Here is a 27594-nt window from a genome sequence, read left to right on the forward strand (position 1 = left end):
AGGTGACTGTACTAGTAAGCAATATGACAATACCCCTGCTAAACTGCACAGAACTGCGACCCAACAAAAGCCACTCCACAAAAGGAAAACCTTAACCCTTCCAACTAACTGAAACAAATTGAAAGAAAACACAGGGGGTGAAACATACCTCATATAAGACCATTTCAGCTGCCATTTAAAGTAAAACAACGTCCAGGGGGTCCAGATCTAGGGCGCACCCTGGGCCAACGGTTACAAGGAGTGGATGATGAGAATCACACCCCAGCGTAAGACCAGAACAGACCCTGCTAACTCAACGGGGACCACCAGGGGCTTCCCAGTGGGACTCCCTTAAGTGGCTGGACTGTCTGAACATCTAACCAGAGTCAAGTCACAAGGAGTCAACACTTACCACAAAGCATTTAACAAGAACTCTGCTGGCACACCCTAAAGAAGACAGGACCTGAGATGAAGACATGTGACAGCTATGAGGATTATTAGATCGGTGAAACAGCAAGGACCCTGACAAGAGACTGAATGGACACCATAATGGACCCAAACTGATGTAGTGGATCTACGCAGATTCCGACGGAACATTTTGTGTCTTTTTAAAGACTTTTAAGCCACATGCCGCTACACTGGTCACTGGTCACTTACTTCTCCCAAAGGTCAAGAATGAACTTCCATGTTCAAATACAACAAAATCATCAAAATGTAAAACAGATCAGAGTGGCTCCTATGATTTTCTGCTCTTGAGTTTGTACTGGATTCAGTAGACTGTAATTAGGGTCCTTGGTAGTTTTTTTCAGTGGACTGACATAGTTAACATCACTTTTCCTTTGCACCTCATTTTCTATTTTCAGACGATTGGATGAAACTTCTCAAGACGAATGCACACATTGAATAAGCTTTAACACTCGGACATTATAAATAACCAAAGGCTTAGGTACAAAAGGTCAAACCCACAATGAAAGATACAATAACAAGAAAGTCCCTTGAATGTGTTAATTGCAAATTCAAGAAAGTGAAAGTGACATTTTCACATGAATAAGTACCGCAATACTGACTCAAATTCATGAAAAGCTTTTCTATTTGTTTGGTATTACAAGTCCTTTGGTACAAATAAAGCTATTGGTTTTATGTGTCGAATTTGTTGTCTGTAGAATAACTAACTAACCCTAAGAGCCTCACCAACAGACAAAATTAATCAATGGGACAGGAGTTGGATTTTTTGCCAGAGTTGTGTAAGCTACAGAGAATCTGTGACAGAAGGAAACCCCTGACACCTAAAACTTTTTAATCCTCCCATGACTACGTTTTTACCTCCTGGAACAACATTTTGTTGCTGAGCAATAATAGCCAAAACTCTGTTTACACAGAGTGGAATTGCACTTGATGCCCGGCAGCTTTGGTTTATTGGACACTGAATGAAACAGCACAGGGAAATAACGGAGCTTCACTGAGTTCAGCATCACAGCTGTCTGTGGACAGATGGTTGCAGAGTCGAGTCTCCCCACGGCTATAGTGTAGATAGTGACAGAGCCATCGGAATGGGCATAACCATTAACTTCTATATTTATGAGCTTGTAGAGAGCTGAGCTCTGAGGAATTCTGAACTCAGTGACAGAGGCTAGTGCAATAAGAAGTGTGCTCTAAAGCTACAGTAATCTTTTTTTGATCATTAGGGGGCAGAAGAAATCCAAAACAAGGTGCCAGACGCAGCCCTGATTTCTTACCACCTTATAAAGTTGTCCTGGATAACATTTAACAAAAGAACTAGCTTATTTCCACATCAAGGAGACACAAAGAAACTGGACTGGAGTGGTCCACCTGATGAATGTAAGTCCAATATTCACTCTCTTTTTAGCTCTGGTTTGGTCTCCACCAACTCCTGAGAAAAATATCTGGCTCTTTAGCTGCCAGATGCTCCACTTTCTTCAATAGCTGGTCTCTAACTGTGTCTGTCTGCTGTCTGCTGCTGGGCAGGTAGTGAACAGTGGGTTTATCAGGGCTTGTTTGATGAATACAGCTGCCTGCTGCTGCTGGATACGCCAAGCCTGAACCAGAGAGGAAATGTGCTGCAAAACTAAACCTAGGAGCTAAAAGAGGCTAAAAAGCTGCACAGATGGTAAACATTCTCTGTGGGTTTGTTACCAGAAGAAGCTCCTTTATCATTGCATATAGTCATTAGATTCACTGTTTATATAAAAATATTGATTATTAAGATTTAAGAAAATTCAGAGTATATGGCACCAGATGAAAGATCCTCATGCACCATTTCTTTCTCTTCTGCTGGACAAAGTCTGTATTATATAAAGCTGAGCTACAACACTTTGAATATAAACTCTGTACCACTAAATTTACACCAATTACCTTGCACACAATGTGTCCAACATTTTAGTGTGTAACATTGACAAGCGGCAGGTGCACCATCAGGAGACTTGTTTTCAATTCAGCCAGCACAACTGTTTGGCAGTGATGGAAATTTAAATAGAAACGCTGAGTTTTTCAGGTAAATGCGATCTGAGCGACTAACAAAACAATGTGGAACAGCTGGTTGACACAAATCAGGAAGTTTCAGGGATAAAAGCTGTGAAGAAATAACAAATTAAAAAATTCAAACTATTGTGTGAATTTGGCAATAACAGTAACAATTCTCACTCTCCAAATTTCTCATTCAGAGGAAAAAAGCAATAAGACTGAAACAAAAATACCCCAAAGAGAAAGTTTTGGACTTTGAAGAACTTGAGCCACCGTGTTGATGAAAAACGAATTAACTTAAATTTGTTCCTCAACATTTCAATCTTAGAAGAACACATTAGGATAAATGTTGCATCCCATTAGTGCATCCAAGATATTCAAAAGCTAAAAAGGGCCAAAAGGAGGGAGTACAGATGTACCTCTGGTAACACATTTTCATTGACTAATCCTGTCAGGGACTTTAACACTCATGAGGGATGACATGTATATGGTTTTCATTTGTCTAGAGGGGTCAAAGGTCACAAGGAAGCCCAGAGAAGCAACACTTGAGCAGACTGTGTCTGTGGCGTCTTGATGTAGATTTGTTTTAAACATGTTAAACACCTTTTTTCTGTCTGTTTTTATTATGCCGAAGTGTTTTTAATCATGTTTGAAAAGCACTTTGCATTAAATTGCTGCATAAAATCTGTGATTTAATTAAATTTGATATGATACTAACTACTGAGGCAACCTGCCATCCACAATTATGTACAAGTTATTAGCAGTTTAAGACCAAATTCCTTCAGTGAAGATGAAGTGGAATAACTGCCATCCAGAAATCAATCGCATGTAAATCCGTTATTTTTCCGATTTATTTTAACGGCTGGTGTCCATCCCTTGGCAGCCACAAACTACGGAGTGAAACTTGTTTTGAACAAAGCAGGAGAGGAAAGCTGCCAGTTTTTTCCCCCAGCAGATAGACGTCTAAATGGTTGCTATTGAGTGCAGCACTTGGAGATTCAAAACCTGACCGGATTGCCAAACAGAGCCCACAGCTGTTCACACTTTGATAAGAGATCTCATTTAACAAGCTGCCGATGCAGGCAGCTGGCGGCTGGTTAGGATGAAAAGGCTGATGTGGCACCTGTGGGCAGAGTTGCTCGAGGCTACCACTGTGGTGATGCCACAAACTCACACATAAAAATAAACACCTGAACTCAGACTCTAAAATATGGGAGATTTTTGGAGATATTTGACATTTGCTAACCTGACATACTGTTCACACTGTCACCACGATGGAGCTAGGTAACAAAAAACAAGGATGTTTAAAGGATGCATCTTTAATGTCACACATGCCACAGAGGTATTGATTACTACGTACTGGTTACTATAAGAAGACAAATAAAGAACAGTCGAGAAATTTAACATCAGATGCGGATTAGCAGGAAAAAATAAAGACGGAATGGATGGAAGAGTATGTGTATTTTATTTACTGCCATGAACTTTGAGTTTCAGGACAGTTTCAAGTTTCAGTTTCAGAATCAGTTTCAGTTCGATTTTATCTTTAACTAGAGTAGTTAGTTATCATGTGGAATAATTGCATTTGATAAATGTCAGACATCTTGTTTATTTATTTATGGTTATGGTAGGTCTCCAGGAAATGAATGTAAGTCAATGCGATGCAGCACGTGTCTGTCTGTGTGTGTGTGTGTGTGTGTGTGTGTGTGTGTGTGTGTGTGACTGAACTGTCTTGTTGTGATCTTGTATACATCTCACTTGTTCTCAGGTCTTTCATTTCAAAGAGATCTTGATCTCAGTGAGATTTCCTGAATGAATAAAGTTTTGTAATTTTTTAAATATCCACAGATAACTGATATTAAAGAAGATATTTTGTTCTGATTTCATAAAATGACGTTTACACAACCGCAGACATCTCCACTTTACTTTTGGCACGTCAGGCCATCATATCAACATCTATTTAGCATCTTACTGTTTGCCTGTCAAGCATGTTCACACACAAAGTCAATTTCCACCATCTAAAACTGCAGGTTTCTGCATCAGTGTTTGTTTTCTATAAAGTCGTCTGTGCCCCCTCTCTCTTTCTCTCTCTCTGTTGAGGCTCATTAGTGTGAAGACCTGCCATTCTCTCTCTTTCTCTCTCGTGAAACAAACTCTTTGAAGATCTGCCACTGTTTTCATCATCATTATCCTCATCTCCCTCTCTCGCCCTCGAATCTGAAGGCCTGCCATCAGCTTCAACAACACTGTCTTTGTCTCCCTCCCACTTTTAATCGGAAGGCCTGCCTTCGTCTTCATCTATAATCTCCCTCAGTCTGTTGAAGATTGATACATTGATACAAACGCTAAATTTGGGAAAACTGCTTTTGGTTTTTGTGCTGCACACACTTGGAACATTTTACAGCACACACTGAAACTTAACACATTTGTACCTATAGGTCAATTTAAAGCCATGATGACAAACTATTCCGCACTTGAATGTAATTGTTTTAAACTGTGTTCTGTTGCTGTCTCTCTGTTTGTTTTCTCGTTACTTATTTTTTGTGTGTATTTATTCTGTTTTGTACTCTCGACATCATTGAAAATGAGGGCATGCCCTCAATGATTCCTCGAGATTTAAATAAAGGTTGAATGAATGAATGAACATTGAAGGTTTGGCTTTGTTTAAATCGACATCTTCCTCTTTTTGTCCCTTCCATGACTCCCCAAACACCTCGTACAACTCGACAAATCATTTACTGTCCAACGTTCATACAGTAACAGACTAAGATTCTAACTCAAAACTTTCCATTCATGAGGGAACAAACTATAAGCTTTTCAGAGCCAACTTTAAAGCCTCAATGGGGTGAGTATGTGAGTAAGACACACTTTTGTGTGTATTCCTGAAATCATTAACATTTACATAGAATTAAGTTCCGAGATGCATCTGCAATTGAGCGGGTGGCTTAAATGACACATCTAACTGTCTTACCGTCTCGTCTGCTCGGTCTCCCTTGGCGCTGATGTAGTTCAGTCGATAATGGCGGACATTCCTCGAGTCGACAGGCTGCCAGGCCACCCGCATACTAAAGGTGGTTTCCTCATCGATCCTCATGTTCCTCACCCCGAAACGAGGAGCTGGAGGATCAGAGAGCAAAAATCCCACTGCAGGTCACAGAGTTACACAACACAGTACGATGATTTTCAACATATATGAGAAAAACTGATGATATCAAAATGTCAAGATTTTGACATTTAATTTACCCAGGTTAAAAAAACTTCATATCAGCGTCTTTTCAATATCAAAACATTTCCTGGGAAAGTTTGTGTGGCAAAATATCCGACACCCTTCATCATTATTTGCTACCTGATATTCTTCATTTTGAACCCTGACTTTTCCTTAGCATGAGTTAAAAGTTATAAAAAGGTTTATTGAGCCCCTTTCACACTGGACAAAAAAAACATGTCTATAAACATCTCATCCATATGGTTATGTAGTATTAGCATGCTAGGCTAACAGTCCATCTGCTGTGTGACTTTATAGCTGAGCTGTGACGTCTTTCAGAGCACACAAACACCGTAAACACACCTGTCAGCTGCCCAGCACGCTGCTGTTAACCAGAAACACCGCGGCTGCGCCTTATTTTCGTACAGTCTATGGGCTACACACACCACTGTCACTGGCCTCCATGCTGCTTCCTGCTGTTTACTAACCCTGTTTTCCAGCGCGTTTGTGATGTCGAACGTGACACATCCGAAAAAAACAGAAAGGCAAACTCATCTACTGGCAATGGGAAAGGAGTCAACAGCCTATTTTAGCAGATTTACCCGCATTTAAAAAACCTGCATATATGCGCTGATTTTGGTGTAAAAAGGGTTTACGAACTTCTAAGTTCAAAAATAATGTTTTCTGCACTGTTAGATAATGTCACCTTCAACGAACAAACAGAGGAATTATATCCTCTGTTTGTTCGTTGAAACTTCATTAAACTTATAGAGAGTGAAATCCAAAATGAAGTTTTAATGGCCATATTATTACACTAAACATAAAAAGTTTACATAATTCTGTGGCTGCAACTCATGATTACTTTCATTATAAATGAATGTATTTGTTATTTTTTGATTAAACAATAATCTTTTGATCTATAAAAAGTCATGAAATGATGAAAAACGGCCGTCAGAATTTCCCTGAGAAGCAGCAGAGGAGGTCTAAGGATGAAATAATGGATCGAGGATGATGAGCAAGGTCAAGCATGAGGAAGAGGTAAAGGAAGGTGGAGAGGAAGAAGGAAGCAGAAACACATTCAACACAACAGCTGAATGAAATATTTACCTGCTGTGGTGGTGGTTGTCGTAGCGATGGTGGTTGTTCTTTCAACTGAAAATCAAAACAAAAATATTGAATTGATCTGCTTGATGAAACAACTCATAGAACTTTAATAAAGAGTTTAAAGCATCCTCTGATGTTTGTTTCAATCTGGAAAATAACGTCTTCCTCCGATTGGTTTGCAGACATGAGAACAGAAAATATATGATGTGAAGAAAGATTACAGATTGGCTCAATGATAAACACAGCACCAACTTCAGTAATTACTGTGAAGAAATGTGTGCGCTTTATAGAAACATGAGGACAGTTGGAAGACCAGTAGTGACGTTTAATTTACCGGTGGACTCTACGAGGATCACCTCGTCACTCTCAACCTCGTTACTGTAGATTGCAGCAAGGAGGACTTCGTACTCTGTGGAGGGGCTGAGTCCTTTCAGCAGGTAGGTGTTAATGTTTCCGTTCACCAGAACCTGAAACAGAGGGATGGAGATTTGTGTTAGATGGGCAGCTGATACAGACGAATACAAAGTCAATGAGACAGAAAATCAGATGAAGAGGTAAATCCAACTGAAGCAGTTTACAAAACATTTTTATTTTCAGTCAACTTTACAGAAGTTTTTTCTACATCACAGCAAGAGGCATCTGATTTAAGCTTTACTGTAATTTCTTTGCAGCAAAACACACCTTTATATTTAATGTTTCATCACTGCATGAAGACACAAACGGGTAGACGGAAAGATCAAAAAGCCAGCAGATAGATGACAGGTCAACAGTTCGATAAGACATGTCTTGTTTTTGGGATTATCATCTCTGAGATCTGAGATCTCCCAGACAGACTCAGACGGAAGAGAGAGCTGACATTTATCTTTTTATGTTCACCTCTGCTGCATTTTAATCGAAACGTCTGATTCGAGTTTATCAGATTTGAGATAAAATGTGGCTCCGGTTTAATCAGAAATAAGCAAAAGAGATAAAAGACAGAGACAGCACACAGTTATACGTGTATGTATTGCTATAACTCGGGTTAGTGTTATTGTTTGACAATCTGACGTGAAATAAAAAGTAGAAGCAACAACAATGATAAATAGCTGACTTCTTTGTGACACTTGTGATGAAATAGATGAAAGAAAGAAGAAAAAGAAAATCATCAGTAACTAAATCGAATCTCATCGGGCATATTTAGTCTGAGGGCGATGGTGTTATACTGGAAAACAGCGGATTTCTCTCTGCAAGTTCTTACCCAAGTGAAGGAGTTCAGGTATCTCAGGATCTTGTTCACGAGTGAGGGCAAATGATGCAGACATTGGAGAGAAAGCTGAAGCTGAAGGAGAAGCTCTCCATCTACCACACCACCTACACTTGAAACCTCTCTTTAGGTCATAAGCTGTTCGGCAGTGGGCGAAATAACGTGATAGGTAATACAAGCAGCCAAAATGAGTTTATTTAGCTGAGTGGAGCCTTGTGGCACTGCAACCTGGGCAGGGGTAAGTAGTAGGAAATGTATAAATGGATAGATGGGCGAAAACATGAAAACACACACACACACACACACACACACACCTCTTCGCTGTCTCCTCCATCGGTGGGCGTCCAGGTGAGTCGGTACAGCACCACATCGGAGGCCGGGTGTTGCCATGACAACCTGAAGCTGTCTGTGGAGATGTCACTGCTCCTCAGATCCAGCGGGTCTGGGACGGTCTCTACACACACAAATACACACTTACACACTGGTTATGGTAACAATAGACTGGACAGCTTATGTTGCAACCTGCGATGCCTGACTGCTATTTAATACAATTCTGTGAATTTGACATTATTTTTGGGGCCTACAATTTTATATTATAAGAATGCCTGTATACTAATAATATTGATATTAGTTCCTACTTGTTGTGAAGCTGTCAGTCACGGCCTCAGCTTGTCCCTCATCGTAGATGGCAAAGACACCAACCGTGTACTCCGTCAGGGAGGTCAGGTTTCTTAGCAACCAGGTTGTCACACGGCCAACATCCACCTGTAGACACAGGACCAAAAGACATACATTTTAGATTTTTCCTCAGCGGTTTGGTTTGTTCTTTATGTCAAAATGTGCATGGTGTTCAGATGTTTGGGTCCATCCCAGAGCACAAAGACTCGACCCAGCCACGTGGCTTTTTACAAACATGCAATGATTTGGAATCGCCAGAGCTGTACAACAACAGACTTTGACAAGGTGTAAGCATGACGGTTTGTTTCTGAACACTGATGTCAGGAACGAAAACTAAACTGCTGCCTGTTCAGACACAGCAGAAGTATGTCACAGCTGTGAAAAGGTTTGCAACCTCTGCTCCCAGTGGCTGTGGCCTGCAGGATCCTCTCACCTCATTGGTCTGGACTCCGTTGGTCTTAACGTACATGACACGGTAGCCTTTGACTTTCCGAGAGGCGGAGTCCCATGTGAGCTGGGCGGAGCTGTGGTCCACGTCTGAGAAACGCAGGTTCCTTGTCGGAGTCAGCGGTACTGTGGTGGGAAGAGATGTAGCAGCAAATGTTAGCACAAATAGTTAACTTCCATATCCAATCTATGCTGAAGAAGTTTACTTATATCTTCGTTTTTCTGCACTCTGCTCTGAAGATGTGGAAATCTTGGAAGGTGGCGACGGTAAACTGAACACAGGACGCTTGTTTACCTGCCGCTCTGTGATTGGTTCATACCACAGGAGACGAAGCATTTACAAAAAACATTTGAAAATAAAAAAAAGTGAAAACACAAAAGGTTCCCTTGTGCTGCTCTCTCTTGTTTATGAGCAAATAAACAGAAAGTGAAAATGAAAAATTACGAGTTCTGATTAGAATCAAACAACACCGTAACAAAATGTACAGCCTCAGAAAAAATCATTTAGTTGAATTAGTACCTCAGTCTCTAATGTATTGAATTATATTGTCCAGGTATTTGTTATCATTTTCACCCTCATTCCTCTGATGACATCAGCAGTAGAAACAGCAGAGCCTCAATAAGAACAGAAACACTGGCTGCCACGGAGCTGTTGTTATCAGGGGTCAAAGGCTGGCGGAGGTTTGATTTGGTAAGCGATTTCACACACAGACACACACTCCTGGGGCTTAGAACCAGTGTAATTGGACTCCACTATTTTAATTATAAAGTGGGCAGAACCTCACTACATCACTCACCCTCCCTCCGGCTCTGCCCCAACCTCCTCTCTCTCTTTCATTTGTTCTCTCTGTCTCTCTCCCCTAGAGGTACTGCAAAGGTCAAAAAAAAAAAAATTAAAAAAGCGTCTTAACCCTCGCTTTTTTTTAAATCCATCCAGGGAATCTGATTTACTCTCAGAGGCTCTGAAACTTTTATGCTTAGAATAACTTATCTGCTTTCTTTAAAAAAAAAAGAATCCTGATTGTGCCCGCCATAGCGTCACCTCAATTATAGTGGGGGTCAGAATAAAGACAAAGCAGCAGAGAGAAAGAGAGGGGGAGAGGAAGGTAGGAAGAGACGGCCTCTGCCTTTACTGTAGGTCGTGCCAGGGTCAGCATAGGAGTGAGGAAGAAGGGAAATTAAAAAGTTTAGAGATAGGTAAGTTTCCAGATTTATGTGTCCATATAACAATATCCACTACATTAAACAACCCATTCACATAGATGGCAGATGACACTGCAGATCAACAGGTGCTCTAAATGTCAGCTTTCCCCAAAAAGTTTTAAAAGCTATTCCAATGTGCAATCACAACATTTTTTTGAGAAAGATAAGAAATATACAGAACTTTATTATCATTCTCTTATACCGCTTATACATCTATTTTTTTTTTTTTGATTCACGTAGGTCTGATGTTGTCTTCACCGCAGTTTAAAAAAATCAAGGAAATCAGAGCTTTGTAGACTGTTTTAAGAATCTGGATTTCATTTTCATTTTCTTTTGCCAGTGTCTGATGAGAGTCTACACAGTTCTAGTGACATGACAAACACACTCCCAAACAAAAATCAACTAACATGAACATGATGGCAGACTGAATAATGAAGTGAAAATAATTGGATTATTAGACAAATAAAAAAAAAATGAATCTAACAATCTATATTTCTACTGCAGGTAATATGCTCTTATGATCTGCTTTTAACTTTAAATCTACAAAGTGCAAAACTCAGTAAAACTGCTTGTAGTCATTACAGCCAATATGAAGTCTGATTTTGCAAAGAGAGCCTTCATTGTTATTCTCCATCATGCTGAACTTGTTTTATCAAGGTTCTTTCTTTGCAGCTGTGATGGCCTCTTTTCACTGCGGCGATCATTAAAGCTCATTTTGTCTGAACAATGAAATAAAAAACTGTTAAATAACTGGATGAAATGAGGGACGAGTGGCTTCTGTAGGCAGAGATACGGGGTCTGAATGATTATGAACAAACACGCTAAGTGAAAAGCCCATTAAGCTCATCTCCCCCATGTCCAGATGCATCGTGTGGTGTAGCAGAAAACAACAAACAGGGGGAAATTGTGACCACCGGCTGATGATTAGTGCAGGGCAGAAATCCCCAAATATAAAATTAATTTAGTTTTCGATAAATATCCTACTGCTGCCAAATACAAGTAAGATGACGAAAACATCATGCACCCCATCTTCACTGCAGGCATAAACATTGCGTGATAGCAGCTAATCAACAGAAACAAAAACAGATTCTAAGAGGGAGTTCATGTGGATATTTTCTTGCTCTTAATGAATGAATGATTAAATACACATAAAGAGAAATTAACACTTGGCGTTACATAACGGATGACTTACTGAATGTATGCACACACGATGTCTGGATGTGTGGATGGAGGCGTGAAGCCCTGCTTGCATGGATGAGGGAAAGTTATTTTACAATGAAAAGTAATTTGAGAGAGACCTCAACGCCCCCAAAAACAACCACCGACTCCCTTTAACAGCCGCCAGCGTCCTTATCTGACCTGCATTCAAAGCATCATAAAAGACATAAACATGCCCTGACTTAAAGCCGCAAGCCACAGACCTTAAAGAAGACTTCATAAAATGTTAATTAGTGAGCATGGTGGTGATTTGGGGAAGGCAGAGAGGGGAGGTACACTCGTCAAGGCTTCAAAACTCTTAAAAATGAAAGTGAGGCGCAAAAAATAGCATTATAAGGGGAAGCTGGAAGCCGGCGCCATGCAGTGATTTTGGCATCGCTGGTTGCCTGTTTTGTCGGGGCGGAAAACGTGCCGGGACATGACTTGAACATGCTGCAGCTGTCCTGGAAAAGCCACGTAACTGCAAGCAAACACTTTGCAAATGAAAAGTCAGCGTAACTGCAGCAGCTGATTTGAGTGATTAACTCAAAGCAGAGGGAGCGTTAATCAGAGAAATTAGCTCCTGTAGTGTTTGGAGTAAAAAGCTGTTTCCTCTTTCCTGCTTGTTCATTGAGTCCCATTACACTCCAGATCTTTAGAAACTGCCTAAACTTCTCTGTAAGATTTCTAAAAACAAGTGCTCTTCATACAATATCCACGTCTTTTGGGAGATGTGTGGTTTCCTTCCTACAGAGCATCAGACAGCTGTGAGTAAATCTAAACGTCCTGTGGAAAATGAAATATGACGAGAACGGCAGCGGCCTGAGTTCAGAGGGTCAGAAAATCTGTCAAGAATTTAATGAAATTTATTTTCATCAGCAGTTAGTAAAGTTAGAAAAGCTCATTGCTAGTTTCACAGTGATATTCATATTTACTGTACGAGTGAGAGTGTGTGTCCTCTTGTACTTTTATCTTTTTGAGGACCAAAATCACCTTAACAGTGAGAACATTTTGGAAAATGAGGACATTTTGATTGTCCGGTTTGTTTTAGGTTTAAGGTTAGGATTAGGGGCTAGGGAATGTATTATACTGTACCAACTAGGGTCCTTACAAGTATAGAAGGACAAAAGTATGAGTGTATGTGTCTTTCTTAAGGAGGATCAGTCTGGGTTTTAGACATTAAGAGATGACATATTTGGAGCGGGGACATTTGGTTTGGTCCTCACTTCTTTTCTGTGCATCAGTATCTCTCACCCTTCCAGAGATGAATCAGTAGCAGTGACTTAATATTTTATGTAACGTACAGATGCTTGTTTTGCCAGAACATACCAAGAGATTTTGTGTTGATATTTGTTGATGTTTGTTATAAAACGTTTGTTATAAAGTGGAGTCTGAGAAAACACATTCTCGTTTCTTCTTCCTGGTCTTCCCGATTGGTTAATTTCTCTTCAAAGATGTACATAAATAAAGGAAACCTTAAAAGGTTTCAAGGAAAAATACATACAAACAAGACATACAAATACTGTATATGTAAGCAGATTAGAAAGACCATAAAGAAATATTTGTGATGAATATTGAATCATTTGTAAACAAAAAATACTGAAATTGTTAGCTAGAATGATTTATACACTCAGGTTCTTTGCACTTACTGTGCCGTCATTTGTAGCCACGAGGAGCTCCTGAAACATGAAGCTTTTATGACCTGGATGATGTCCACATTATCATCACATATTTATGGTGATATGATCTGTTATATCCTACAACAAATTTAAGGGATGTTGAGATAACACAAGATTGTGTTTAACAGCCAACATTTGAAGTATATCCACGTATGTCAGTCCAAAATCAGCTCAAAATCTGTATTAGCTCCAAGATGGGTGTCGGCAGGACAAGGACAAATGGGCCGACACCGCTGGGTGTGGACTCACTCTGAGTAAAAGCAAAAACTAGGACAGATCTCTCTTTGGAGCTGCTCACCACAGCGTTTATTACGATGTATTACACACTGTAACACAGCTGCTGCTAACACTCCTCCTAAACTGACCCGATTAGCCACAACCATCTGTAACGCCAGTTCCTACTGCTACGTGGTTAATTTGAGGGAATTAATTAAGCAATTAGAGGGAACATTTGAGGGTCATTTGAGGGTGGAATTATACATTTTTAGGGAATGAGTTAATGATTTTATGCCAATAATTGACTAATCATTTCAGTGCTGTGTGTGTGAGACTCACATGTGGTCTGCTGGCTGGTCATGGGGTCGCTGGCCTCCTCTCCGTACATGGCGTAAACTGTTACCGTGTACTCTGTGGCCGGAGTCAATCCCTCCAGCTCTACCTCATTCACCGAGTCTGCCACTTTCACCTGCGCGCGCACACACACACACACACACACACACACACACACACAGCATGAAGGTATGTGCCTTAAGCAGAAAGAGGATGCAGTGTTTCAAGCAGACATCCTTATCCCTCTCGCTACCATCTTATTTTGTCCATGTCTCTCATCCATCTGTCCATTTATCTATCATATCATCTACCTCTCTGCATATCTACTCTTCTATCATCCCTCCATCAATCCACAGTCCTGTCAAGACAAGCAGAGAATCAAGCTGTGATTACATAAGATGATTTCTGAATGTGGCTGTGGGACCCATCAGGCTCCTCAAAACTACGACGATAGCTAAGGTAAAAACAGGTGGTAGAGGTGATGAAACTCCCAGTGTCTGGAGAACCGCAATCCACTGTTTGACAGTGTATAACTTCTCTTCTTCTGCTCTTGGCAGTTTTCATCATTGTTTTTGGTAACTTTTTTTAAAAGTTTGAGGTGCTATATAAGCAAAAGTTATTTTTATTATTAAAGCTGGAGTGCGGGACCTCGACATATAAATGAACGTCCGTTACATTCAAGCGCTTGCCAAACGAGTTCATACAATGCTGATTAAACCTATCACCGCCAGGTAAATGTGTCTGTATTTTGCAGTATACCAGAGTTTTTTAAAGGTGGGGTATGCGATTCTAATCCAATACACGTCTTTTTGTCAAATTCAGCGAATCTCTCCTCACGGTCCGCTAGCTGTCTGTTTTGTGTGTGCGCTGAAAAAAACCCTATGGTGTTTGTACTCAGCCCTGGCTCTGTAACACTATTCACACAACACTATTCCAGTCATGATTTGAGTGTCAGGTAACGTTAAATGACTTGCCCACGGACATTCAGCTTACTTTCTAGTTTCCCAAGATCTGCTGCTGTTGTGATGTTAGCTATAGCAGCAGGAGAGTTGTGAGCGTCGCTGTCTGGAGCTGCTGTGCTGGCTCTGGGAAACCGTCTCGTCCTCTCTGGCTGCTAACCCACAACCTAGCTAACATTAGTTACATTACTTACTGTGTCGTTGTTCGCTCTATATCATGGTATTTGTCACGGTATTGGATTTCTCCAATATAAAAAGAAAAGAAAAGTTTCTGATGCTCCAGATAAAAAAGCCACTCACTGTTCAGACGAAGGATTACAGTCAAAAAAAGAGCGATCGACGGCGAGGACAGACACGGGTAACCTTTGGTGTAGCTTTTTCTCGTCGGAGAGCGCTGAGAGAAGAGGACTGAGGGCAGACACGGATGTCGCGTTACTGCTTTTGGACAGGTTGGTATTTGTAAAATATTTGGAGTAAGCTATGTAGCTATTACATTTACTCTATCTAATAATATAGCTGCTAACACACCATGGCCACAAACCTTAAACTTTAACACCTTTCAACCTCTGCCAAAGACAAAGCGGATGATAAAAAAAAACCTGGCAGAATGTTTGCCCATCTGCTCTTCTTGTCTGCTCATCCCACTTAATAAATAGTTTTCATTTTGGAGACAAAATAGGATGTACTGCCAAATTTAAAGAGTCATACTTCATAACTGATGCAAAATTTTAGACAGGGATCTGGGTACTGACTCAAAATATGCTGCCGACATGAAGCCATTCATGTCCCAGAGTTATTCTAACGCTGATTGAGCCTAAATTAAATTGTTGTTAAGTACATCAGTAGGTTTTCTTTTCAATTAAGTATATTTTTGGCCTGGTTCCACTTTCTTGTACTATGGGTGTTTTCGAATCAAAATTTCAATGTCAGACAGATCAGTTTATATTGGATTATAATATGAACGCAGCTAAATATTACTCTGGAACTCCCCACCTCACAAGTGTATAGATTTTCCCAGTTCTGTTGAAGGTTTAAGGTGTCTGACATCAGATCCCTCTAAAACCTGCCAAACTGACTTAAAATGTTTTCATCAGTCTGGGTTTCAGTGGAGACTTTCAATGTACCATGATGGTCTGATTGCGGATTCAGACCACAGACTGAAAAAAGTATGACTTTGGCATCAGTGATTCATGATTGTACTGCTCACCTGCACCTCTGTCAGTTACAGGAGCCAAAGATCTTAACTTGGGAAAAAATGGGAGGTAAGAGGAAGCCTGGGTGGAGCTGTGGATGAATACGCAAGTGGCAACCAACACAGCTGACTATGATAGGCTGAGAAACCTGTCAATCAAGCAAATATGCTCCGTTAATAATATGCACCTCCGTAAAGAACAACTACCAAAATCTCCTCCTCAGGAGTTAAATCGGCCACTGAGACCTTGATTTCTGACTTTGTACCCGGAGAGAAAAGTTGGACCTTGATACAGTTGATGTTTCTGAAATGATGTGTTGGCTTGAGGAAATGCATTTCGTCTCTGACAAGAAGGTCATTCTGTCACACACACTGAAACTTTGTCACTTTTGTTTTTTGTTGGCAGTAAAATAGTCCTAGGGACATGGGTCTTCAAAGCCCATTTTAGTCCAAAACACAAAACAGAAAATCTCCGTATGGCTGTTCGCATCTTTCAGTCTGTGTATTCTCTCTCTCTTGGATTCAATCTGTATTGAAGCCCACTGTTGCTCTGGTTCAGAGTTTTCCTCTGAACCAGTATGGATGAAAGCACTATTCTCAGTCAAACTGGACTGGATTTAACTCCTTGGTCCAGACGATTCCCCACATGGCCCACAAGTGGAAGCCATACAAGCACGAGCCAGCCAAGCCCGGGCTCTGACGGTAGTCTCAGAGCCAGGGTTATCCTCACCGCTGGAGAGCATCCATCCTGATTCTGTATTCCTTCCTAAATTGTTTTCATTGCTTTCTGCCTGGAGGGGAATGTGACGGCAGGCGTAATGAGTTCCATTGGGAAAAAGAGGGATTCAGACAGCTGGCTGTGCCGTTCACACCACTCCTCCTCTACCTCGTCGGTCTCATCTTCCTTAACTGCTGAATTTACCTGTCAAGGACCTGTCTGTTGTTTGCAATTTGGTTTTGATGCATTCTTACCTGTTGATGCTTGTCTCAGTATGTGACTGTCTAGAGGTGTGTTTCTTTTTTCAATATTCAGTTTTCTTTCCTTTTGTCTCCAACACTGATAGCTTTTCTTTTTGTTTTGCCCTCTGATTGGTCATTTATCAGTTTACAAACTAAAACAATGTTACTCTGACAGTAGTGGATTTGTTTTTGTTTTTTTGGGTGGTGCACCATAGGGAAGCTGAAAGGTTGCTCAGGGTTTGTCGTGCCATTTACTATGCTGCCTTGAAAAGCTGTAGCTATGGCTCAACTAGTTTCCTCTGTTATCATTTGATTTTTATTGTGCCTTTAAATATTATTTGGTAAGGAACACCAGATGAATTTTTCTTCTTGGCTAGATCTGACCATTACTTCCACCAAGTGCCAATTGCATTTCGTCTTTCTCTGTTATTTTTCTCTCTTTCCTTCAATCCTCTCACCTCTGTCTTATCTCCCTTACGCCGGGGACACACAGTATTTTGAATATTTCTTTTACACTATACAGTATAAGTGTGACTGTACTTAACACACACTTGGTAGACAGGTGCGTAGGAAAGTGAAATCATGTCACAAAGGTCAATGACCAGACACTGTGTCACTAATAAAGTCAGTGCTGACATTGTGCTGGGACTCACCCTTTTCTGTAAAATAAATAATATATAATATTATATAAAGCTCATTCTAATCGTTTTTATTTCTGTAACTCTTTTGTTAAAGTTAATTAGATGCCTTCATAAAATGAAGTAGAAATTATTTAACTTATTTAACAGTAGGCCTGTATTAGGGCAACAGTATGTTGACCTTATATTGTTGATGCAGAACCTTTGTTTAATCAGGATGTAAATAAGTTAGATGGCGTTTGGTTTGGACAGATTCACCTGTGAGTGAGAAAGCGGTGTTTTTAAAAGGCCACCCCGAGGATACACTGGGCGTGGATGTATTAATGTGATAAACCACCTCTGCAATGCAGTATGATTCAAAACCGGGTCTGTTTCACAGGAGCAGTGGGATCCTGTGGTGCAGATATGATGCATTCATGATCCAAATCAATGATGCTGAGAAAAGAGTGGCTCTGCTCCGAATCATCCAGCAGATATACTGCTGTAATGGTGTTTCCATTATTCTGTCTACCTCCTAAAGTCCTGTAGCTCTCCTTCTCTTCCTTCATACACACACACACACACACACACACACACGCACATCTCACCTCCTTCTCGTCTGCAGGGTCTCCCTCAGTCAGCGGGGCATACAGGATCATATACCCAGAAGCCCCAGCGGCAGTCTTCCAGCGAACCCTCATGGTGCTGTGAGTGATATCAAACAACTCCAGGTTGTTCACCATGGGCAGGGCCACTGCAGGACACAAGCACAGTATTTTGTTGAGTAGCTTGGACACACACGACTTCTTTCAAACACAACACATCCATCTTTAAACAATATATGTTGATATTAAAATATAACTGATTATATCACCCAAAATAATGTAAATGTCATGTTCATACAGATATTATTTTCGGACATTAACTGTCACATTCTCAAGTTTGAATTTGACAACAAATAAAGCCTACAGCTTGTCTTAGACTTCATTTTAGACTGTCAGCTTTAATAAGTTCAAATAATATCAAAATGTCAGGAAACGTCTGGCCAATACTCAAGTTTTCTCTCCCAGCAAGAGAAAAAAATGTTCTTCATCTGTTCTTCATCTGGATGTTCTTTACATCCTCTGTTTTCTATAAGGTGCATACATAGAGCACCACACCCCAAAAATCTGGATTTAACGTCACATTTCATTTGTTGCCTTAGCCAGATAGTCCAGCTGAACCAGCAGTGGCAGCTAATATCAGCAGCCAAACTGCATTAACTTTGGTACAAGGTCGACTCGCAACTTAGCATTCATCCTCTACTGACAGGGAGGAATTTCCCATCATTCATCAGTGAGCGCAGGGCTGAAAGAGGCTGCAGAATGCTGCCAGGCTCTGGTTCAGTATTTCAGACGTCATGACAGGGCCTCAGGCAACACAACTAGAATTAGAGCTCACCACAGGCGTCCTGTCAGAGGTGGAGGATCAGGGCTTGAATACATAATGGAACACCTGTGTAGCTTTTATGGCCCAAATTCAGTGTCTTCTGTTGCAGTACGACACAGAGCTACTGGTCGATCAGTGTTTCTATCACAGATGCTGTAGCTCAACGGTAATGAACTGGCTGAACCGGACTATATGCTGTTCCTTTCAATCTTTTCAATTCCTTCAGAGCCAAAGAAAGGGAAGGTTTATCCCAAAAACATGTAAAATAAATAAATAAATAAATAAAAAGGATCTGCTGGGTTGGTTTTTTTGCCTTTTACTCCAGTTTAGTTGTTTTGTGTCTTTGATGTCCTCCTGCTGATACCTGGTCATAGACACACATCTGAACACATGATCAGATATTTTCTGTCTGACAGCCTAAAATGTTTCAGTAATCTAGAATACTGACAGTAAACACATTTCTACTCAACTGTAGCAGAAAAAGGACCAGAACGCAATGCAGAAAATTACAGGTTAGCGAAAGAACTCCAGGAGATCCTGCTCCCTTGGGATCTATGAAAGGTCCCAAAAATGTAGAAAATTAGGAAATGATTAAGTAGATGATTGAGGGAAAGTGGGCTCATCAAATAATAAGAAAAGGTCCTGGATAAGTCCAAAGACATGCATGTAGGTTAAATAACAAAACGTATTGAATGAAAAATCATATTTCTTCTACACGGTGACAGAGTGAAGAAGTGGTGAAGAGAAGTTCAGCAGGATGATATGTTTACTTCCTTTACTTTACTTCCTGAAAGGTTGTAAGTCAAGATTGACAGGGATGAGACATTATGGAGGGACTACATTTCCCAGCATGCCAAGGAAAAGTGTGTGGTTCCCTCCATAAGGGACTGCAGGAAGTTGAGGGGTAAAAAGGACATTGCTCTTTTGCCATTGCGACCCTTGAAGCCAAAACTACACCTCACTGTATTTCTAACACCATCTGCATTCCCTCCAACAATTCCCCATGTCGTCCTTGTATCCTTGTAAACATTTAAACTTACATGTGGTAGCACTTCCTCTCAGGGCCTCGCTGGCAGAGCTGCGGTAGATGGCGAAAACAGCCACCTGGTACTCCGTCAGAGAGTTCAGGTAGTTCAGCTCCACACTGTTCTCTGTCCCCTTGACCACCTTAAAGACAGATCACACTGGGTCTTAGACTGGACGCTACAGTATTACTTTACACTCAAAATAACGATCTTCTTATTTAGTATTTATTTTACAGTATAATGGTGGAATGAAAAAACTTGTATGTTTGTTTGCCATGTTCATTAACGTGAGTCATTTCAGCTGTGTGCTCAGGGAGCTAAATCTCTGATACCATTATTATTTAAAAATAACTTTAATTAGCTCTGATTTTGTGCTCTTAGTCACGTTGTAACAGACAGCAGCACTTTGTATATCAAAAAGCATTAAAATATCCAAAAAGCCTCTGTTTATTAGGCATCTGCACATTGCATGGTTGAAAATGCAACACATGTTGCTGCAGGCATTTAGCTCTTCTCCAAAGAGATTTAAATTGAGTGCTACTAGATCAGATCAGCTTTGATGAAACCTTGGTTTTCCTTGTGGGGAAACTGGGCCGTTTCAGCTGCAAGTTGTAATAAACATCAAAGAGGAATGGGATAAAAATAAGAGGGAACTGTATAAACATAAATATCAACTCAGAAAATTACAGCACTGCATGTATGTGTAGTTACACAGTAGTTGACATCAATCTACTGCACAGGTTGTCAAATGGCTGAGGATATTTTGATATATACTGTATATACATTTATAAATATACTCAGTTGCCGGTTTATTAGGTACACCTAGCTAAAACGTATGCAGTCTAATACAACAGTCCTGCAGTAAACCCTCCCTTCATGCAGGTTTTCTTCTTCTTCCTTCGGCTGCTCCCGTTAGGAGTCGCCACAGCGGATCATCTGTTTCCATCTCATACTGTCCTCTGCATCTTCCTCTGTTGCACCAACCGCCTGCATGTCCTCCCTCAACCTCCTCGTTGGCCTTCCTCTTTTCCTCTTGCCTGGCATCTTCAGCATCCTTCTCCCGATATACCCAGCATCTCTCCTCCGCACATGTCCAAACCATCTCAATCACGCCTCTAACCTGAGCTGTCCACTCATTCCTAATTCCTGTCCATACTCGTCACTCCCAACGAAAATCGTAGCGTCTTCAACTCCAGCACCGCCTCCCGTCTTTCCGTCAATGCCACCGCCTCTCACTACCATCTTGTACACCTTCCCTTTCACTCTTGCTGGTACCCTTCTGTCTGTTGAACAGTTGACCCCACGTATTTTGACTCATCCACCTTTGCCACCTCTACTGCTTGCATCCTCACCTTTCTGCTGTCCTCCCTCTCATTCGCGCACATGTATTCCGTTCTGCTCCTCCTGACTTCCATTCCTCTTCTCAGTGCATACCTCCACCCCTCCCCTGCTCCCTACTCTCACTACATATCACAATGTCATCCGCGAACATCATAGTCCACGGAGACTCCTGCCTGATCTCGTCCTTCAACCTGTCCATCAGCATTGCAAAGAGCTCAGAGCCGATCCTTGATGTAATTCCACCTCCACCTTGAACCCATCCGTCACTCTTACCCCACACCTCACCACTGTCACACTGCCCTCATACATATCCTGCACCACTCTTACTTAATCCGCTACCCCCGACTTCCTCATACAATACCACACCTCCTCTGCGCACCCTGCCATATGCTTTCTCTAAATCCACAAAGACACAATGCAACTCCTTCTGACCTTCTCTATACTTCTCCATCAACATTCTCAAAGGAAACATTGCATCTGTAGTGCTCTTTCCCGGCATGAACCCATACTGCTGCTAACTACCTAGCTTCCACTACTAGCTTCCATAACTTTATGCTGTGGCTGATCAACTTTATACCTCTCTAGTTACTACAGCTCTGCACATCACCCTTATTCTTGAAAATCGGTACCACTACACTTCTTCTCCACTTCCCTTCATGAAGGTTTTAGTGTTCCGTTTTTGTTGAAACTGTTTTGGACAGGTGTTGATTCAACTGTATGGTCATTTTGGAGCATGCAGTTTGCAGTGCTGTTGAATTGCATTGTATTATACAGAGAGGCATTTCTATTATTTAGCCTATCCTCATTGATATAAATGGGTGTACAAAATAATAGAAACACTTTAATACAATTCAACAGCACCACAAACCGCAGATGTAGATTTATTTTGGATTCATTTCTGGTGTCTTGTGGTTCTACCACAACTAATGGCTGTTTAATTGAGGTAGCAGAATATATTTTACCACAGCATAAGGAGGGATTCTGCAGTAAGTATCTCAGCATTTTGTTTGCCCTCTGCTGGGAAATCAGGTTCCACCAATTAAGGTGACAAAAGGAAACCTCCTTTTGTCATTGATAAGGAGCCAGAGAAACCGATGAACAACTTAATAACCGGTCGAATGGATTAATTCAAATTTTGTTAGACAACTCCAACAAAAGCTTGGATTCCAACATTAACTGGAAGTATTGTTCATTGTGGCAGAATAACCATAAAACAAGCTTCACAAGGACAATTAACCACCAAGGGCAAGAAGAGTCACAACTGGAGCCAGTGCCAAAGAATAGATGTAGACTGCAATGACTGTGTAAGGAAATGTATTTATGATTTTAAAAAATCCAGTTACTTTTTCTTCTGGCTGTCCTCCGCTGGCTGGGTAGTAGACCACGCGGTATTTCTCCACCTGGCCCGGTGCGTGGGTCCATGTCACCCGGAAACTGCGAGCCGTGATCTCCGATGTCACCAGGTCGCGGGGCGGAGCCACGGAGGTGGGCGGGGGTGCAGGTTCTCCTCCCCCTGGAGAAGAAGTACAGAGAAAGAAAAAGAAAGCCGATGCTGCATCCATTCCATGCTAGATTTACTCAAATACTGTACAAGCAAATGGCTGGCAAACACAGCTCACAGCAGACTCCAAGAGCTGAAATAATCGCATTTTATGTGCAAACTTCAAAACTTGTTTTGCTGAATTAGAAAATGGCAAACTGTAAAATCTTTACCTAGTATTTTAAACAGCATTTGTATATATAGATTTCATGAAGGTGGGGGTATGTTATGACTTAGATGAGATTGCTACATTATATTAGATGGGGAGTGAGCTTTTATTGCTTGGGGATCACCTGTAGTGATAATTATAACCAACAGCATCACCAGAGTAATCGCAGTACTGTCTGTAGTGTCTTTGTGGTATCAGCCTGTCACAGGACTCTGCTGAAACAAGCCACAGTTCAAACCTTTGAGCTGCTTGTCGAGGTGCTCCACGCGGTCGCAGATGGTCTTGGTGAGGCCTTCCACGATGTCGCTCATCATGGCGAAGTCCGCCACATTGTAGACGTGAGTTTCCTCAGGAGGAGAGGCGATGGCCTTCAGCTCGTTCTCATCAGCGTTTTTCACACCTGCAGAGAGGAGAGAGACAGATCGGCAGAGAGAAGTAAACGGAGAGACGGAGTGATCAGACTGACAGCAAGCGGGTACATGAAAGCTTCGAAACAGGTTTTTGATGATGCAACAAGTCGATGAATATATACAGTCCTTAATTTATTTGAAAGGGAAAAATAATTTGTCAAACTATGAAATGTGCTCCCTCCAAAATAATTCCATGTTGAGCAAAACATTTTTGTTAAACACCATGCTTTACTTTTTAAACTTAATTTTCAAATTAATATGTCATATTGAGTTGACCTGAGTGCACATTGCCTTCTCCTGGCTGTGTGCTCTGCCAGAAACTACAAACTGGCTTCCAAGAAATCCTGGAAAGCGAGGAAATGACTCTGTAATGAAGGTTTACAAGCTGAAATGTGTTAAAGGAACATAACTGTGGTATTACAAGTTTTAGCCCAATAACTCCAAAACAAGTATATTTTATATCTGCACACAAGGCCATCTTTAAGATTTTAGATTGATTTCCTTCCTTCCAAGCATACATTTGTTTTTGTTCATTTCAGTAGCATATGAAAATCAACTTCACATCACAGTAAACATTTACTCACCTTTATGTTTTTAGGGTTGCAAATAATGGATTCTTTTCATTTTTCATTAAGCCCTGGAGAATGAAAAAGCTCTCCTTTCACATCTTCCCAGAGCTCAAAATTACACCTTCAAATCTGCTTGTTTTGTCTGATCAACAGTCCAAAACCAAAATAGAAATATTTTATATATATATATATATATATATATATATATATATATATATATATATATATAACAGAAGAAAAACAGCAGCAAAATTGAGAAACTGTTTGGTATTCTTCATGATGAATCAGTAAAACGATTAAACCTATTATCAGAATTGTTGGCAGTACATTTTCTGTCGATTGATTAATAAACTCACCATTATAGCACTACTGTTACAAAGCAAGAGCAGAGACTGTTTTGAAAACCTTGAAATTACACTGCGACTACAAAGGAAAAGAAATTACATGTTTTACTGTAATGATGTGCCTAGCCTAGAAAGCTCAATAGAGCTGCAATCAAACAATGTGAAACATCAATCTGTAAAGACAGTGGGTTATTTCCAATATACAATTCGACCCAGCAGTCAGGTGACCCCTCTTTGGCTTTTTAGCATCAACAAAGTCTTGTGGAATTGTTCTGAATACATTTTTCAAGCAGCACCGTTCCCATGTTGATGTCATCAATAAATATCTACTATTAATGTTAATCATTTGGATTATTAGTCCTAGCGTTGGTGGGGCGTACCAATGGCAAACAGTTCTATCCCAGCTTCCCTCAGGCTCTGTGCGGGGGGTATCACATCATCCTGTGACTTCCCGTCAGTGACGAGGATTCCTATCTTGGGAACGCCGGGCCTGGATCCAGACACCGGTTTGAAGCTGTTCTCCAGGATGAAGGTCAGAGCCAGACCTGGACAGACAAAAACACAGGATACAGTGAATACAGTGTGGCACAGACACTATTACAATTAACGGGCTTATTAACTCCTTCCTACAACACACTGAAAACAAGCACTCATGGTCCTGTATATAACACTTTGTCTTAGAGGGCGCAGGGAGAACTGTCATCCTAAGAAACATGATGGCCCCTCCTCCTCAGCTCAGAGCCAGACCTCTCCCCACACTTCGTTTTAGCACAGACAGAATACAGAGGAGAAGGACGGAGACAGACATGTCCCGACGTCCCAGCCTGCGTGCTGTTATTGGCTGGGGGCTACACACCACTGCCCAAAGGTTGATACCCAGAAAACCGAACACAGCAAACTCATAAGAAACTAAGAAAATGCAGGCAGAGGGCAGCGTCTCTGCAGATGCAGACACCGCCACACACTTCTAGTGGGTCATAAGTGATGATGGAGAGGGATTATTTTTGAATGAGTCTATACATTGTTTTTTAGGAAAATCCTGCTTATTCTGCCTTTAAACGACTTGATTTATCTGGTTATTGCTTTGTTTCAAAGTTTTAAATGCAGTATGTGCTGTGGCTTTGTTGCCTTCAGCAGGATTTAAGTTTTCAAGTGGTGAAACTACGTGGCACATCACCTGTGTGAAGAAACTAAAAACACATTTTAGAATAAAGATAAAGCAGCTTTAAGATGACAATAATGTAGTTTTAAAAATGTTTTAATTTTTATTAAATGTTCTAATCTAGCAGAAAAACATGAAATCCTGAAGTGACGTTATAAAATTATGTCATAACATGCAGTATGTTTTAAATCTTTGAAATCAATCACAATGTGCAGTAGCCTAGAAAATAATACATTTTTTCCATTTCCCTGTCCTTGCTTTGACATGCTGTATTCATCATCAAAATTACATCTACTGTTTAAAATGACAGCAGAAAATTAGAAGCACTTATAGTATTTTTTAAAGAATAGCTGTAATAGTAAGTTAAGTCCTGTCTGACAGTATGAATGCACTAACAGTTTTCCTCTGAGGTGTAGTGAGGACAGCTGAAATGACTGATTATGATGTCTTGGCTCAAAGACTCAATGAACATGATGGGTTTAAAGTGGCATTAATAGCTCAACAAGTTTTTAGTCTAATGACTGTGTTAACATAATGAGCAGCTAAGTTCTGTTGGTCCAATAATGACATTACTGATATTTTACTATACTCCTAACAGACTTTTTAAGCCCTGCTGGGTCCTTGAATATTAATTCAGCTTGTTGACCAACTGTCACAATGCCAGTCAACTCTTAGTTTTCACATTCTCTTGCCTGCCATGTACTGATACAATAAACGAATCAACATTTATACTTAATATGCCGAATTCTGTTGCTGTCCTGTGAACTTTTCATGAGCTAAGAAAAACAGCAACAAGACCCCTGTCATCGTTAAAAATCAATTTACTCTCGTACGTGAATATCATTGGAGTAATGTTCGTGTGCTGTGTGTGGTCAGATTGATGTTGAAACTTCTTCTGACTCACAGGCTGGGCTTATCAGCTTAAAGCTGTAAGGTCACAAACATTTTAACACTAAACTAAAAAGGGACTGCACTGCAGTGAATTAAATAAGCTGAGGCAGAGGACTGGAAGTCGCCTCTAAGCGTTCTCTGTTAACTGTGATGAGGCTGGGGGGTCGGTTGGTAGCATGCTGTACCTGTCAGTGTGTTTCCTCCTTTATATGGCAGGTTCTTCACAGCATCGATCACAGCCTCCTTGGTGGTGTGAGCGTTAAGATGCCACTCAATTCTGGGGTCTCCGCTGTACTGAGCCAGGCCTGCACACACAGCCGTACTGAGGTGATTAGTCACATGGTTATTGCAGTCCATGGCTGCAACATTACGCCATAAAATATTCTTGTGGCTCATTTTATATACATTTCCCTAAAATTCAGCCTGATTTATTTGCAAACTTTGGGATCTCAACTACAATTTAAAATAAAATTCTGTGGGTTAAAAGTGTAGTTAGACAACAGATGTGAGTCCAGCTGAGGCTAAATAAGGCGCTTTAAATGAAAACATCCCCCAAATGGTATGAATATAGTTTTTACAACGAAACACCTGAAACCCAGAAATTAACCCTTCCTCACCAATCCTGGTTTTGTCAAACTCCACAGTGAAGGCCTTGACGAGGTTTTCCAGGAACGTCCTGACCAGCCTGAAGTTGATGCGTCCGATACTCCAGGAGCCATCCACCAGAATAACAATGTCGGCTATGGCCGGGGTCTTACACATAAACCCCTCTTCAGCTAAAGACAAACAGGGAGAAACACAGAAAATGACAACACAGACTTACCAGACAAAAAGGGTCCTGTCTGTAATATAGTAAAACAACGTTTCCTGCCCTGGTGATGATAGTGTTGGGAACAGTTTAGCTGTACAGGAACATATTGTAAAATTATTCTGTATTAAAATGAATATCCATAATGTAAAGTATGCACCAGATAAAACAGGGCGTAGAACATGTACACAGCCGCCTACAGCATACACTTGATAAACCTGCTGTGGTAAAAGTAGGACAATTTGATGTGCAGCTTCTGTCCCAAAGTATTACAAAGTGTTTCATTAATTCTAATTCAGTTCAACACAGTATAATTAAACCCTGGAGGAACGAGGTGCTTAGTTTTAGCAGATGAAAAATAACAGCCCACTCTGTTGTTTGTCTCAACAGTTTACAGGGTGATAAAACAGACCAGAC

The 27594-nt window shown here is 40.8% G+C and overlaps 1 protein-coding gene across 8 annotated transcripts in view; it reads right to left on the bottom strand.

Moving 5' to 3' along the window:
• Positions 1 to 27594, bottom strand: part of LOC122864185 (collagen alpha-1(XIV) chain) — a 216780-nt gene that overhangs the window by 138368 nt on the left and 50818 nt on the right. For all 8 annotated transcript variants that reach the window (XR_006375160.1, XR_006375159.1, XM_044171364.1 and 5 more), the window contains 14 exons: positions 26987 to 27145; positions 26555 to 26674; positions 24697 to 24861; positions 23232 to 23393; positions 22628 to 22797; positions 19959 to 20085; positions 18099 to 18244; positions 13769 to 13898; positions 9121 to 9260; positions 8648 to 8774; positions 8324 to 8463; positions 7101 to 7233; positions 6770 to 6814; positions 5429 to 5574 (listed from right to left, as the gene is read on the bottom strand). Coding sequence is in view for 6 of the 8 variants with exons in the window: in XM_044171364.1 (XP_044027299.1) it covers positions 5429 to 5574; positions 6770 to 6814; positions 7101 to 7233; positions 8324 to 8463; positions 8648 to 8774; positions 9121 to 9260; positions 13769 to 13898; positions 18099 to 18244; positions 19959 to 20085; positions 22628 to 22797; positions 23232 to 23393; positions 24697 to 24861; positions 26555 to 26674; positions 26987 to 27145 (1910 nt within the window). In the remaining 2 variants the exon portion in view is untranslated. The remainder of the gene's footprint in view (positions 1 to 5428; positions 5575 to 6769; positions 6815 to 7100; positions 7234 to 8323; positions 8464 to 8647; positions 8775 to 9120; positions 9261 to 13768; positions 13899 to 18098; positions 18245 to 19958; positions 20086 to 22627; positions 22798 to 23231; positions 23394 to 24696; positions 24862 to 26554; positions 26675 to 26986; positions 27146 to 27594) is intronic.

The sequence above is a fragment of the Siniperca chuatsi genome, linkage group LG17 (genome assembly GCF_020085105.1).
Source record: "Siniperca chuatsi isolate FFG_IHB_CAS linkage group LG17, ASM2008510v1, whole genome shotgun sequence".
Classification (NCBI taxonomy): Eukaryota; Metazoa; Chordata; class Actinopteri; order Centrarchiformes; family Sinipercidae; genus Siniperca; species Siniperca chuatsi.